We start from the raw sequence: 14573 nt of genomic DNA, 5'->3' as shown, positions 1-14573 counted from the left end.
TGCCTCTCATGCTCTCTCAGCTTTTAGCAAAAGGCCACTCATTCTTCTCAGCTCTCCCTCGCGCCTACAGCACGCAGTGCTCAGCCGAAATCTTATTGCACTTTGTTTGAATCATCACGACGCGTGAAGTGTCCATATAATTGCTATCGCTAGAAAACCTGGTTAGTCCTACAAAATGGAACGCCAATTCTGTATTGTTGATTTGTGCTGGAAGAAGGATAAAGCGGTTGGGGAAGAAGTTCACGTTTCAATAGATCGGTCAGACGATATATTTTGAATATAGGCGCGAGGCTTTCCTATGAAATGAAAGCAGAGGAAGGGTTAGGCTTAGTTTCATAGTCGATATGCTAGACGTGCGATGGTAATCTGTAAAAGTAAAGCCAGCACCACGATTATGAACAGATTGAAGAACATTGGTGTGAGGTAATCATGATGTGGTTCCCATGCACAGTTTCCTCCACCTACTCTGTATGAACTAGTGTTTTAAAAGTAATAATTTTAGTGACGATGGAGCCAGAGAAGTTACGTTTGATATGGCCAAGGGCCTTGTCAGCATTGTTTACTATGTAATTAATATGCGCTTCTTAAAGATTAGAGGTAATGTTAACTCCGAAATACTTATAAGTTTGTACTTTTTCCAAAAGGGACCCTTCCATGCAGTTACGAGGGTTTGCGAAATTACTCTCATGGAGAAATATATAAGATCTTACACTATTTCTTTCTTTTTTTTTTTTTAGCTTCATCTGCCAATTTTCACACTAGTTGGAAACTTCCACGATATCACACTGAAGAGCGGACGTGTCGGAATCAGACTGTATTACTATAAATTACGCTATCGTCGGCGAATAACCTGATATGTGAATTAACTGAGCGTGGTAGATCATCTATATAAATAAAGGAAAGTAGAGCCGTCCCAGACTTAAACACTGCAAGAACTTTGCCCACCTTCCAACCCATCGGTAATGAACGGCAAGACAGAGATTGGGTGAAAATTTTGGACAAGGTTATTGAGGCTACACTTGGGTATTTCGCGAAGCTTCGAGTAATTTCCGTCAAACCCAAATGATGATATCTTTATTGGACGTATTCAATGCATGAATCCAAGCGAAGTAATTGCCGCATTGGTAGGTAATTTGCTTCACAGACCATTGGAAAATGAAAATGTGAGTTGCGAACAAATGAGTGGTGAAAAGGCCTCATTGCCCGCATCAACTAATAAACTAATGAACACGGCGAATATCTAAGCAGCCAGAATTGGAATCAAGCCTGCGACCAACTCCAGGGACCACTAAGTACGAAAAAGATATCGAACATCTTGAGATCCTTCCTTGCAAATCTTGTCATTAGTGAGCTGTGTATTTTACGCACATTCAAAGTCAGGGCTTCCGATTCGATAACGACCGAAAGATGCATGTGTTCTAACAGCTCTGACGCGTCAGAGAACGAGCGCGGTCGCTCGTTTACAGTTCGATAACCTAGGTACGTATTTGACGAGGTTTACGTTTGCGACTGCTGCAATGCCTGAGCGTAAACGCACTGTCATGTGAGTTTTTTTTTTTTTGCGAGCTTTTTTTATTTAAAAAAAAAAGGATCGTGGAAGACCGCGGGTGTTCTAAACGCTGTTGTCAGTTATTTCTCGATATCATCCACAACTTTTGCATTGACGCCTTATAAATTATGTCAGGCAATTAAATTAACTAATTAAACTCAATTTGTTAATCGTTTGTGATTAAATGAAAAAAATACTTATGACTAGCATGAACAACGCCCATCAATATACACTCGACGGCCACTCGCGTAAAGCCATCCGTTGTTTCTTCAATTTCTGACATTTTGTTGGGACAGGTATAGCCGGTACAAGCTTCGCATTCTAGGCACACAAATCCGGAGTTAAAAAAGGAGCACCGCACAGTCAAGTTCTGTGGGTAACTATCGATTACAAGCTGCGTGCTCGGACCGCTAAGTATTCGAGCTCTTCCACGCGTTCCGTATTCCCCAAACATGTGTGCGCTGGTGTACACGTATATGATGCGACACTCCAAGTCACACGCAGCTGAGTAACTGAGCACGATCTCAATGCAGTGGTACAGCGCTGCCTACATGGCACGGTGTCAATTTCACCCATTCTTGCACGCCTCTCACTCATCGGCTGAAACGTAAGCTTCGATCACGGCAAGACATTCGAGGAAGAGGCACCACGCATCGTTCTTGTGCGCTTTCCCTCGTGCAGCTCTGCCTTTTCTGTGCGTTTAGACTAATCCAGGACAACTTATCACTAAGACATTCGGCACACTACGTAAGTCCCTTCACTGTTACTTTGTGGAACGTCATTATGTTTCTCGAACTTTGCATGTAATCGGTTAGCGCCAAGCCTTTCTTTTTAAGTGGCCGGTCGTCTGTTTTTCTGTATTGGCCGCATGGTGCTTTTGCAAGAGACAACCATGATATCCAAGTGATGATCTGAGGAAGAGGCTATACGCGATGTACTAGTATCGCACGAAAGTTACTGAACGAGCCTCATACGGGGTGTCCCACGTAACCTTAGTCAAACTTTAAAAATATGCGAATGCCACGTAGCTAGACAGAACCAAGGTAATGTTGTTTGCCGTCGCTTGGATATACTGAGGTTGTTATTTTTTTTCATTCTACCTAACTACATAATTAGTCCTAATTGATTAATCAACTTATCAAATATTATAACTATATGCAAAGTATCAATGAGAAAATTGTAGAGCGATATGAAAACCTCCCAATACAGCTTTCTATTGCTCAATATGTACTACATAAAAGTGTTTTTCCGAGCGTCCAAGAAGCCAGCAAATACAGGCAAAGTGCCTCGACCGGCCAGTCGCGTAATTGCGGGCTCAGGTAACATGTAGACTGACGCTAAGTGCGTCGATTCTAATGAAATAAGCACGGTGACCTAACCCTAGATGCGACAACAATGTTACAACATTTGTCAGGTATTTGACAAATATATGAAGACATACTGACACGTGTACTTGTTTGTCTTTATCGGGCGACACGTTTCACCGCCTAACAAATGTCATCGTACAGCGCAGGACGCGCCTGCATGTATCGGAAGTTTCCGGAATGTTATCGATGCTTCCATCCGCTGTCTGTGACCGAACCTTGTGTAATCTGATCGCATGTGTGCACGACGCGAATGATGTAGAACTTTGTGGAAGGCACGCGGGTCCCAGCGATTACTCTTAAAAAAATTAAATTATGGGGTTTTACGTGCCAAAACCACTTTCTGATTATGAGGCACGCCGTAGGGGAGGACTCCGGAAATTTCGACTACCTGAGGTTCTTTAACGTTCACCTAAATCTAAGCACACGGGTGTTTTCGCCCCCATCGAAATGCGGCCGCCGCAGCCAGGATTCGATCCCGCGACCTCGTGCTCAGCAGCCCAACACCATAGCCACTGAGCAACCACGGCGGGTAGCGATTGCTCTGGAACATTCGACGACTGATGTATAAAAGCCGACGCGCTTGACCCACTGATAAGATTTCCGACGATCGCCGACCGTGTTCACCGCTATCGTTGTGCTATAAGTGTAGCCTGTTTTTGTGGGCACAGGTTCGCCCAATAAAAGTTAGTTTTGTCTTTCACAGTATATTGCTACTGTGTTCTTCAACGTCACCACCACGTGACAATATGCATTTGACAATGAGACGACAAACCTGTCACAAACACCACGTGTGTAACGATAGTCGTTAGTCACGAAACCACGCAGGATTTCCGCATTTGCAGGACTTTGGAAGATATATAGAGGACCATTTGCAGTGGCTTGTGCGCGCTATACTCCAGTATTTTTTCGTGACGTCTCCCTAATCCCTCTTAGCACGGTAACCTTCAAGTTAGCCTATAATTGCGAGTAACCTATAACACAAAGGTTACTTGGGTACTAAAACAACTTGATATTCGTGTTTTTTTGTTAATTTCCGTCGCGCCTATAGAGGTTAAATGGGCCGAAGCATCTATTTTTTAAAGGTTACTGCAATTCCAAATGTTTTGGAATTACAATTACAAATGCGCATCGAACAATTAACAAACTTTCACTAGTTCAGCTTTTACTAGTTCCCTTAAAGCACATATTGCAACTTACGAATGCTAGCCGGCGAGCTCGCAAGGCCCACATCCACTTAGAACGAATCTTCAAGATGACACCAGTTTCGATACATTCATTTCCATAGTGTGCGATGAAATACATTGGCGTTCCCACTACTTTTGAGCTGCAATGCATGAAACCGCGTTTTCTCAAGAAGGTAAGAGGAACATCAGTGCCTCCTTACCGCAAGTTTGACGGCGAATACCTCGAAACACGTGCCATCCACAGACTTCGTTCCAAGCCGATACGCCTTGTGAGCTCACCGGCTTCAATGCTTAAATTGCAATATTTATTTATTTATTTATTTATTTATTTATTTATTTGTAAAATACCTTACAAGGCCGCTACATGGGCATTGAGTAAGGGTGGCACAGAATCAAGTAAACACATACAGTCTAGTAACAATATGAAGGCAAAGAAAAAAATAACACCAGCCAAGTGCACAGCCTAAAAATTAGAGAAACATATTAGCTACATACATCTGTATATTAGCACAATAAAAAGCAACTCTATAAGTTTGTAACAATCGTATTACAGTGCACGAAAAATGTAGGAAAAATGACACAAAACAGTGAGCGTGATACCAATGGTTAACAAGGGTTAAGCGAGTTGAGTGAGTGCCTGAATTTTTCACAGTCAGTTTCCGCAACTATGTTATCGGGGAGCCTGTTCCAGAGCCGAATGGCACGTGGAACTGCAGACGAGTTAAATGCTTCTGTTTTACCATAGATGCGCGTGAAGCTATGATGATTGAGTAATCTGTGCGACGTGTGCGACGGCGTTTCTAGGTGTAGGGAGCGTTTGTTATAGTGTGGTGGGCCTATTTGTAAAATAATGATAAAAGGGCTATATGTCGCGATGATTACTTAGCAGCTGAAGTGAAAGGTGAATCTTTATTTGAGTTACGCTAGAACGGTGGTCATAATACCGGGAAATTAAACGTGCGGCCCTATTATGGATTGATTCCAGCACGTTAAGTAATTTTAGTGGGGAGATCAGAATGGAGCAGCGAACTCAAGTCGAGGGCGAAAAAATGTTTGAAATGCCAGTTTGCGGATAGGTGTAGGTGAGTTTCTAACGTTACGTCGCAGGTAACCCAGTGATCGAGAAGCAAAGTAATTAGTCAGGAACCTAATTACCGCAATCTGTTAATTAGTCTATTAAGCATTTTGATTTCTCTTGGAACTTATGTGCGCCTCCTCGAGTAATCCAGCTCAAGGATTAGAATTATGCTATCTTCCATAGGCGATTTTAAAACATTATGCGCAGTAAAAAAATTAAAATAAAAAATAACCCGGTAGCGATCGCTTTTGAGCATAATGCGAATCACCACTGCAAGAAATGACAAATATATAACAGCTTCTACCGCTTGAAATTTCAAGCCCGTCGCCTAATTCGAACATCTGATTTTCCGAGTCGAATTTTGCATGTCCCCCGACGGGGACGAAATAATAATAGTCGATTGCACAACGCCCTCTGGTGATTTAACTGTGCCGTCTGGCACCAACCCGACGGGTATAACGCATGCGCCATGGCAAGGAGCTTCTAGACAAAGGATCGAATAATGCACGGTTAAGGTTTTGAGAAAACTGAAGTGTTCCGACTCAGACACTCGGAATTTTTTTTTGATAGTGCTTTTCAAAGTAACCGCGGCAACTTATTGCACCGTTTAGTGGGGCGCTGATTTTGTATAGCGCATTTACCCAGCTGCATTTCTATTCGTATATCTCAATGTACCTCAATGTTTCGTCCGTCCTGAACTTGAAGAACAGCTGAATGGAATCGTAAACTCAGCAGCCTTGAGGCATGTAGCACGGGCCGGGGAGAACAGCTGGTTTCTCTTCGGTATTTACTTGAGAAAATTAGTTTTTGAAAAGCGGAACCAAAAAAAATGGGGAAGGAGGGAATTTCGAAACTTGCAAAAATGTGATGATTGCTTGCTGGAAAAGAACTGTAATCGTGCTTGAGTGCACTAAAAATCAGAAAAAAAATTCACAGGACCAGAGCAGACAAAGCATTCACGGCAAAATGTTATATATTATAACTCCTGAGCTGCAACAAGTAAATTATTTTCATTAATTCAGTTCGATAATTGTCTACCACAAGAATCTGCCTTAATCCTTCAAGACGTAAAGTGGAGACGGAGGTCACGAAAAAAGATTACCCGTGTTAGCATAGTACCGGTGAAGGAAAACCAATGGCAGACATCATACATTCATCTGACCCGCCGTGGTTGCTCAGTGGCTATGGTGTTGGGCTGCTGAGCACGAGGTCCCGGGATCGAATCCCGGCCTCAGCGGCCGCATTTCGATAGGGGCGAAAACACCCGTGTACTTAGATACAGGTGCACGTTAAAGAACCCCAGGTGGTCGAAATTTCTGGAGTCCGCCACTACGGCGTGCCTCATGATCAGAAAGTGGTTTTGGCACGTTAAACCCCATAATTTAATTTCTTTTTACATTCATCTGAGAACCAACACTTCGATTGTGTAAAATGAGAGTAATCAGAGAAAAAAATTTCTAGCCGACACCGCAATTCACGGCTACATTATTTTTAGTAAGACTGTCACGAAGCGGCAAAACTCGTAAGAAAAACTAAAATCAAACCGCAACTCCGTCTAACGAAAACTACTAACGCACGAATGTCACCACCGCTAGCAATAAACTTCTACAGAGATGCCTGTTTTCTCGAGAATTACTTTTAGAGTGCTCAAAGATCAGTAGAAGCTAGTAGAGAACACAAGGGATAATTCCACTGGATAACTTTTATAGACGCTATGTACTTGAATCAAGTAAAGCAGATCGTCGTTACGGCACCTAAGCCTTATAAATTCTTGTCCGTTCAAAAATAAAATACACTTCATGTTTTCTTTTTGTATGTGGCATCGTTATAAACCGACAGCGCCAAAATTGACTGAACGGTATTAATAATTCTGTGAGATTTCTAGTGCCCACAGAAGTGGAATTACACAGAACTGTGCAAAATATTTCTGACACTTGTCTCTTGCGACAGACTTTCGGCGAAAGGTTGTATGTTTTTCAGGGGATATCGAGTGCAGCCAGCGCCGAAACTGACTGAACATAACTAATTATTCTCTGAGATTTTTTGTGCCCCCAAAAATATAATTCGTCCGAACTGCGAAAAATATTTATGACCCATTTGTTTTCTGCGGCAGACTTTCACTGAAGGGTTGTTTGTTTTTCAGGGACATCAAGTGCAGCCAGCGCCAAAACTGACTGAACATTATTAATTATTCCGTAAGATTTGTTGTGTCCCCAAAAATAGAATTCGTCCGAACTGCGAAAAATATTTATGACACATTTCTTGACTGTGGCAGACTTTCGCCGAAGGGTTGTTTGTTTTTCAGGGGACATCGAGTGCAGCCAGCGCCGAAACTGACTGAACATAACTAATTATTCTCTGAGATTTTTTGTGCCCCCAAAAACAGAATTCATCCGAACTGCGAAAAATATTTATGACCCATTTCTTTTCTGTGGCAGACTTTCGCCGAAGGGTTGTTTGTTTTTCAGGGGACATCGAGTGCAGCCAGCGCCGAAACTGACTGAACATAACTAATTATTCTCTGAGATTTTTTGTGCCCCCAAAAACAGAATTCATCCGAACTGCGAAAAATATTTATGACCCATTTCTTTTCTGTGGCAGACTTTCACTGAAGGGTTGTTTGTTTTTCAGGGACATCAAGTGCAGCCAGCGCCAAAACTGACTGAACATTATTAATTATTCCGTAAGATTTGTTGTGTCCCCAAAAATAGAATTCGTCCGAACTGCGAAAAATATTTATGACACATTTCTTTCCTGTGGGAGACTTTCGCCGAATGGTTGTTTGTTTTTCAGGGGACATCGAGTGCAGCCAGCGCCGAAACTGACTGAACATAACTAATTATTCTCTGAGATTTGTCATACCATTCGACCGAACTGCGAAAAATATGTCTCACATGATGATGTCTTATTTAATGGCCCAAACCCACTGTGGGGCATAGGCGCCGAGTTTTCAATCTGCCGGGGGAACTGGGGCCCAAATCGCACCCTCTCTTTCTTCATTCGTCCCTCTCCCTTCGCCGCGCATGCTTCTTGGCAAGAGATATACACAGGCTGAGAGGCAATATATGTAAACATCTGTTTTATTTGTTTCTGAAGTCGAGCGAATATGCTAAAAAGAATGACCGCATGGTTCTTAAGGTACTAAATGAATAAATGAAAAAAGAAACGGAAAGGCGCGCTAACAATTGGTGGACATCATAACGACCTTAGTCAAATTGAGTGAAAACACTGGGCAACGCAAACATTTCCTCAACAAGCTAACAATTCTAAAAATTCGCAGCATGTTACACTCCTGTAACACGTGAAGGCGAAAGCCTGCTGGGCACGTGGTAATGCATTAAGTTATACGATCGGGGGGGTCAGACTTCTTGCAAGACACAACGAACCGCCGTGTGAAGTAAACTTATTGCGCTTTACGTCGACCTCCTCAACGACACATGCGAGCACCTAGTGCTCTACCCTGAGGGTTCCTTCATTCTCGTCCTTTCCGTCTTTCTTTCTTTTTCTTTGTTCTTTCTTTCCTTCGTTATTCTTCTTTTCGCTTCTTCATTCATATTAAGCCATTGCATCTTTGCTTGCTTACGGGGATACGAGTCATTCCTGATGATGATGTTTTTTGCATCACTGATAGTCTGCGTCACTGGGCTAGACGCCGCTTTTTTCGGGCATGCGCCACTGCAACGAACCACTTAAGTCTTTCGGCTCAATATTACAAACTCATTACAAACCCTTCGTTTGTAAGAACCACTGCACAACACAAACATTTCCACAGTAAGTTATCAATTCAAAAATTAAAAAGATTTTAAACTCATCTATCTAAGAAACACTGGGCAGTAAATACATTTCTACAATAAGCTAATATAAAATCTAATTCAGATCATAAACTCTTCGCCTTTCAAAAAATGTTGGCGAACTTCCAAACTCGATAGAAAACAAAAAGACAAGAACAATACTCAAAGGGGAGTGGTTGTAATAACGAAGCGGCCAAATGCAGATTTTATGGGACAGGATAAATCAAGGTCAGGGACTATGACAGCTTGAATAAAGCTAACGCATTATACTGTGATGACGTTGACTGTCTTTTTATACAAACGCTACCGGACCCACCGAGAATGTGTTACACTTGATCTCTGAATAAACTCGTCGGCGATGTCACCGAGATTTATTCTGCGGGCGAGCTCTTCGTGCCCACGGATAACTACAATGTGATTTAACCGCACTTGTCCCATTGTTGACCTCGGGTACGTTTTGACGCGACGGAGGCATGAAGACGATCTCTCAGATGTGCATGACGTGACTGGGATAATCAAAGCAATTTTGAAAAGCTTAGCCACCTCGGACAACAGATATCGCAGCAGCTCAAAGTTATCGCTTAAAAGCATCTCTACAACATACTGCAACGTTTTCAAGGGAGCATTGCGCTGCCTTGTTATATCTATGAGCATACTACGGTAAACGTTCAACCGTTGAGGCTCAACATCTTGCCCGTAGAACTTCAACAGGTACGTGCTGTCACCACTCCCATTCAAAAACGGCTCAATATGTATCATCTGCTGCCACATTTATGGTGGACACCTGTCTTCCAGCGAGGAATCTACTGTATCCAATATTTCGTAGAACCGTGAGGTACAGATCCGTCGTCATGCCGTCGTGGAGTATTGTTGTTCTCCTGAGTGGTTGTGGCACATACCCAGAGTGGAGGACTGGCTATGAATCGGGTGGTTAAATTGGGTGCATAAAAAAACAAGGGAATTGACCATTTCAACGTTGGAGCTTAGAAAGTAATTTTTGTGAGGAAAAAAAGTAATCCAAAGAAAATCATTAGTGAAAAACTAATAATAGATAAATAGATAATTAATTTAATGAATGAATAAATAAATAAACGAAAACTATGGTGGGGATGGGGAAGGATCAGTCTAACATGGTAATCTCCTTTGCGTTGGCGCCGGAGCTCCTTTCTCTTTAACATTCCGTTCCAATTCACGCGCCTCTGTGTGTGTCTCGTTCCAAAATCGGCAAAATACAACTTGGCTCAATTTTTTTTTTTCATTCTAGATATTATTTCTCTAAGAGTTTGGAAACTACCACAGGGATGTTTGATCAGCCGTGGAGAAATTCGCAGTTGTTTCAAGGGGATTCTCTTAAATTCTTCAAACATCATCTTTATTTATTTCCACCTGACACTTTTACAAATTTTTGTATTAACAGAATCTTCCTAATTCCATCCAAATCTTAGCCAATTCTCCGCAGTGGGTACTCGCCGTCGTAGAAGGATATCCTATCGTATCTTCCTTCCTAAGTCCGCGAATTAAGGCTCTCCCGGACGGCCTTGACCATTTTTCCTGCTTGATCAAGTCTTAGTGCTGCTTTCTGCAACGCAGTACTTTCTGCTTCTAATCGCGAAAACACTAGTGTCAAGAGCTTGAGGATGCAGTACGTGTCGAATTTTGACAGCGCTAAAAAAAAAAAAAAAATCCAGTAGCTTTGGCTCCGGCGTAGTTCCATCACACTGATGCTAGGCCGTGAAGAATAGTTCTGAACATTCGATTTCACAGAAGTGGCCCGTAGCGTCCACCTCGTGGGACAAATTTCCGCAAGTTTACGCTCTCATCTTTTTTCTGAAATGCCTGGAACAGGCGCTATGGGAAGCACGTAACAAAGTTTCTCATTTCCGATTTCATGCCCAAGAAATCCCGACACATTTCCACTTTCTGACTCATGTCCTGCAGCACCAGGTTAAGTATGCGCGCAAGAAAGTGTACATACAGTGCTCGCGGCTCCTCCTGTTGTATGAGGGCTGGCAGCCCACCGTGCTGTCCTCTCATATTTGCAGCGCCATCATAGCATCGCCCACGGCAATTGTCAATGCTAAGATTAAAACGGCAGAGAACGTCCTTTAAAAGGGAATAAAGACTGGTCGCTCCGGTGTCCGCAGTTTTATGAAATCCACAGAACAGCTCATGTGTTTCGAAGTTCTTTTGGACAATACGAAAACGGATCGTCACTTGCTCCTTATATGTCCGTTGTCTCATCCATGCTTACGGCATAGGGCCCCGCTTCACAAACCTCATTTGTTAGTGACCGGAGAACATCATGAGCCAAGATTTACAACATTCCCTTTAAAATGTCGTGGGAGAGCCACCTGTACAGGGTTCGACAAAGCCATGATTGCAGTTCTGGAATGTCATTGGCGCGAAGTTCCAATAGCACTGTACTGCCAATCCCTGCATGCTAAGTACTACAATGAAGATTTGCATACTGGCAAACCGTGAAAGTGGCGAGCCGTCTGTCCACGCACGCATTCCGTCGTCAAGGTCGCCGGGAGAGGAGGGCCTGGGCGCTCTGGGACGCGCGGGCCTTGGAGTTTGTGAAAATCCTGATCTTCCTCTTTCGCCGGTAGCCGCGCCCGAAACGTCCGGCGTTACCCATAGCGGCCTTACCGGTCGCTTCCAGCGACAACGTTGGCATACCTTTCAGTGAGCAGACCGGGAGCGGCGCCGATCATTCACGTAATATGCGGCCGTCGCTTGTCGACTCTGGAGTTTTTTTGGCGGCAGGTTTCGATTCAATTTCAACTGATCTGGTTGACATGTACTCTCGGAATCCGAAGCGGAAGAAGAATAAGCGCCGGAACTGCTGCGTAACAGGCTGCCACGCCACAGTGGCGAAGGAGACCCAGGCGAGAAATGACGGCTTCCCGCAGAGAAAGCGGGAAGAACTCACCGGCGTGTATCAGTGATTAGCTGTCCGAGCACTCTTCACAGACCGATGCGTTCCCCTTTCTTAAGAGCTGGCTGTGGGTTAAGTGTGTGTGGCCAATTTCCGGACGGCACAAGACCACTTCGTAGAAGCGTTCCCAGTGTCTGGGGCTACACCGTTCGCTCAAGATGGGTTTAATGCAGTGGAGTTTATTATGAAGCTCGGAGTTCCGTTCGTTTTGCTATAAATACTTTATTTATGTTCTCAATGATGGTGTGTAGTCTCGGCTGGGCTTATTTTTAAAGGTAAGTTCATAGTTGATGCATTGAGTACAGAGTTGATTTGGGTGTTCTGGAAGGGTCGGAAGTCTTAGAAGAGAATGTGCACGAAAGAAACGCCTGCACTAATCAAATGACCGTTCATTTGATTCCGCACAGAGTCTTGGAACGGTAGATTTTCGGAGAGCTGCCGTTGCCAGTCGGAATCCCTCATGCTGAACTGGATCTAAAACTCTTGGTGTTGTCATCCTTCTCCTTTGTTGATGCGAGACAAAACTATGTAGCTACGGCAATTTAGGAGGAAGCTTTAGCTCGGGCCCAACTCCAATTCCACCTATTCAAATACATGTAAAACGAAGAAACACTTTTCTGAGATAACCATGGGCCGATTTTTATGGAATTTGCTGCTTTTGAGAGAAAAAGTTCTACTGACTGCTGGAAGCGGAATTTCTATTTAGGGCCTGATTTTTTAACAAGAAATCTTCAATAATTGGAAGGTTTGAATAAAATAGAAACATAATCTTTACAAATCCGTAGTTCTGCACCAAGAACCGATATTGCAGGTCTGTAAACTGTATCCGTTAGAGTATCCAAAGCAGACAAATTTGATATGTCAATTTATAGCTTACATTATTTTTTTACATTGTTTACAAGGGCATTTACAAGGGCATTGCAGTTCTACTACTATATAAGTGGTCTACTTGAGCGCCATGTATAATATATCAATCTTGTCCGCTCTAGATGCACTATTAGGTGCAAGTTACAGAATTGTGATCTCATTTTTCATTGCTGAATTACAGTTAAAAATTGATAGTTTCGTTTTCCGGAAATTTGCGATTTTTGCCAATTTTTATTTTAAAGAATTGACGACCAAAATAAAAAAAATTTGCAACCCCCCAGTCACTAGATCTTAACTTTTGCTTTTAAACGCAACAAACCCCATCAAATTCGGTGCCGTGGTTAGCGAGAAAAAACTGTTTCTCGTTTCCCATGTGTTTAGATAGGAGCCCCCGAGCTAAAGCTGCTCTTTCAACTTTCAGGCAAGTGTAGTTCTTCAGTCGATTTGTCCAAAACCGTACAAAAGAAGCCATGATGCCCCCTGACCCCATCACTAAATTCAGGGGGGGGGGGGGGGAGGGGGGGCTCGAGCCCTCCACCCCCAGCCCGTAGTCGGCAGTCGGCGCATATGCTTGAGAGAAAGGCCACGAATCGGGTGGTAATATGACAAAAAGAATAAACAATTAAAAATAAATTATTAACCAAATATGAGAAAGTAACCGATAATAAATGAAATAATATAATGTGTAATGAGGTATAGTCAGTCTCGCATAGACAGGAATATATTGACACCTGATGATGATGATGATGACCTTGATGAGTTTGGCGCATACCCACTCACGGGGATTGACCAAGACTTTACATATGTGTTCAGGTAATAAATTTATATATCTATAATTTTGTTGCATAAATTGAAGCGAGGAAAGTTCAAAACGATTCAGTAGACTGTCATTCAATCAAGAGAGAAAAAAAGTGCATATAATATTGTTACGTAGGAAGACGCAGACGATAAGCTATATACAAGTATATTTACAAGGAAATACGCCGCACTTGGCGAAGAGGCAACAGCCGGCGCTAGCCTCTAATCGTCGTCGTCGTCTTCACCCTGCTCGCCTCCTTGTCATCGCAAATACTGTTCCGTAGCAATATAAATGAGGCAATAAAAGAGGAATAAAATGAATAATACGGTCAACAATGAACTCGGTTTGATTAAATAATGAATTTTTCTAAGACGATGCACATTCCTGTGTGAGTGCCCAAGCACAAACGCTTCGAAAGACAGCAGTACACTTTTTTCCGCATCGCCAGCTGCATTTTTGTCTTTCTTTTCTCTTATTTGCCACCATTTCCAGGTGGCTGCCAGTACTACCTGGTATGAAAGGCAGGCGATTTCTCTCCAGGCAGAATATCTCGATTTGTTAATTGCGCGTTACTTTAGCCGCTGTAGAGCTGGGGCACGTGAAAGTCTGACGCTACCTCGAGCGACGACCGCAAATCGAGGTTCCTGCCACGAGCGAGTTCAAGGCACGCGAACAGCCGCAGATCAGTTGCAACGCGCAAGCTAGAAGCGAAGATCAACGTCGCTGTTCTTCCGAGTCTGTCGTATCCGCGGTGACGCTACCTGATTGCTGCACGAAGGCATAGATGCAGGTAAGGCCGTGGCTCTCAATTCGTTCACGGCCGCGCTGGAGCACGAGTGCTCGCGTTCCAACGCGGCCGTGAATCGTTGTAGCAGGCGTAGATCGCCATGAAGGCAAACTCAATCGGGCTTTGTCTTACGAAGACATCAGCCCACATTATTTATTTCTGGATAAGTTTAACGACTCTTACGACTGTATCTTACAATGCCGAACAGCACTG

The 14573-nt window shown here is 43.2% G+C and overlaps 2 protein-coding genes across 6 annotated transcripts in view; one reads left to right on the top strand and one right to left on the bottom strand.

The window, feature by feature from the left end:
* LOC142568306 (uncharacterized) overlaps positions 1 to 14573 on the bottom strand; it is a 48775-nt gene that overhangs the window by 33512 nt on the left and 690 nt on the right. The window lies entirely within an intron of this gene.
* The window catches only part of LOC142568303 (uncharacterized), a 101777-nt gene continuing 101246 nt past the window's right edge, over positions 14043 to 14573 (top strand). For both annotated transcript variants that reach the window (XM_075678296.1, XM_075678294.1), the window contains exon 1: positions 14043 to 14363. Coding sequence is in view for 1 of the 2 variants with exons in the window: in XM_075678294.1 (XP_075534409.1) it covers positions 14358 to 14363 (6 nt within the window). In the remaining variant the exon portion in view is untranslated. The remainder of the gene's footprint in view (positions 14364 to 14573) is intronic.

Source organism: Dermacentor variabilis, unplaced genomic scaffold (assembly GCF_050947875.1).
Source record: "Dermacentor variabilis isolate Ectoservices unplaced genomic scaffold, ASM5094787v1 scaffold_18, whole genome shotgun sequence".
Lineage (NCBI taxonomy): Eukaryota > Metazoa > Arthropoda > Arachnida > Ixodida > Ixodidae > Dermacentor > Dermacentor variabilis.
This window is presented reverse-complemented; position numbering and strand designations above follow the sequence as displayed.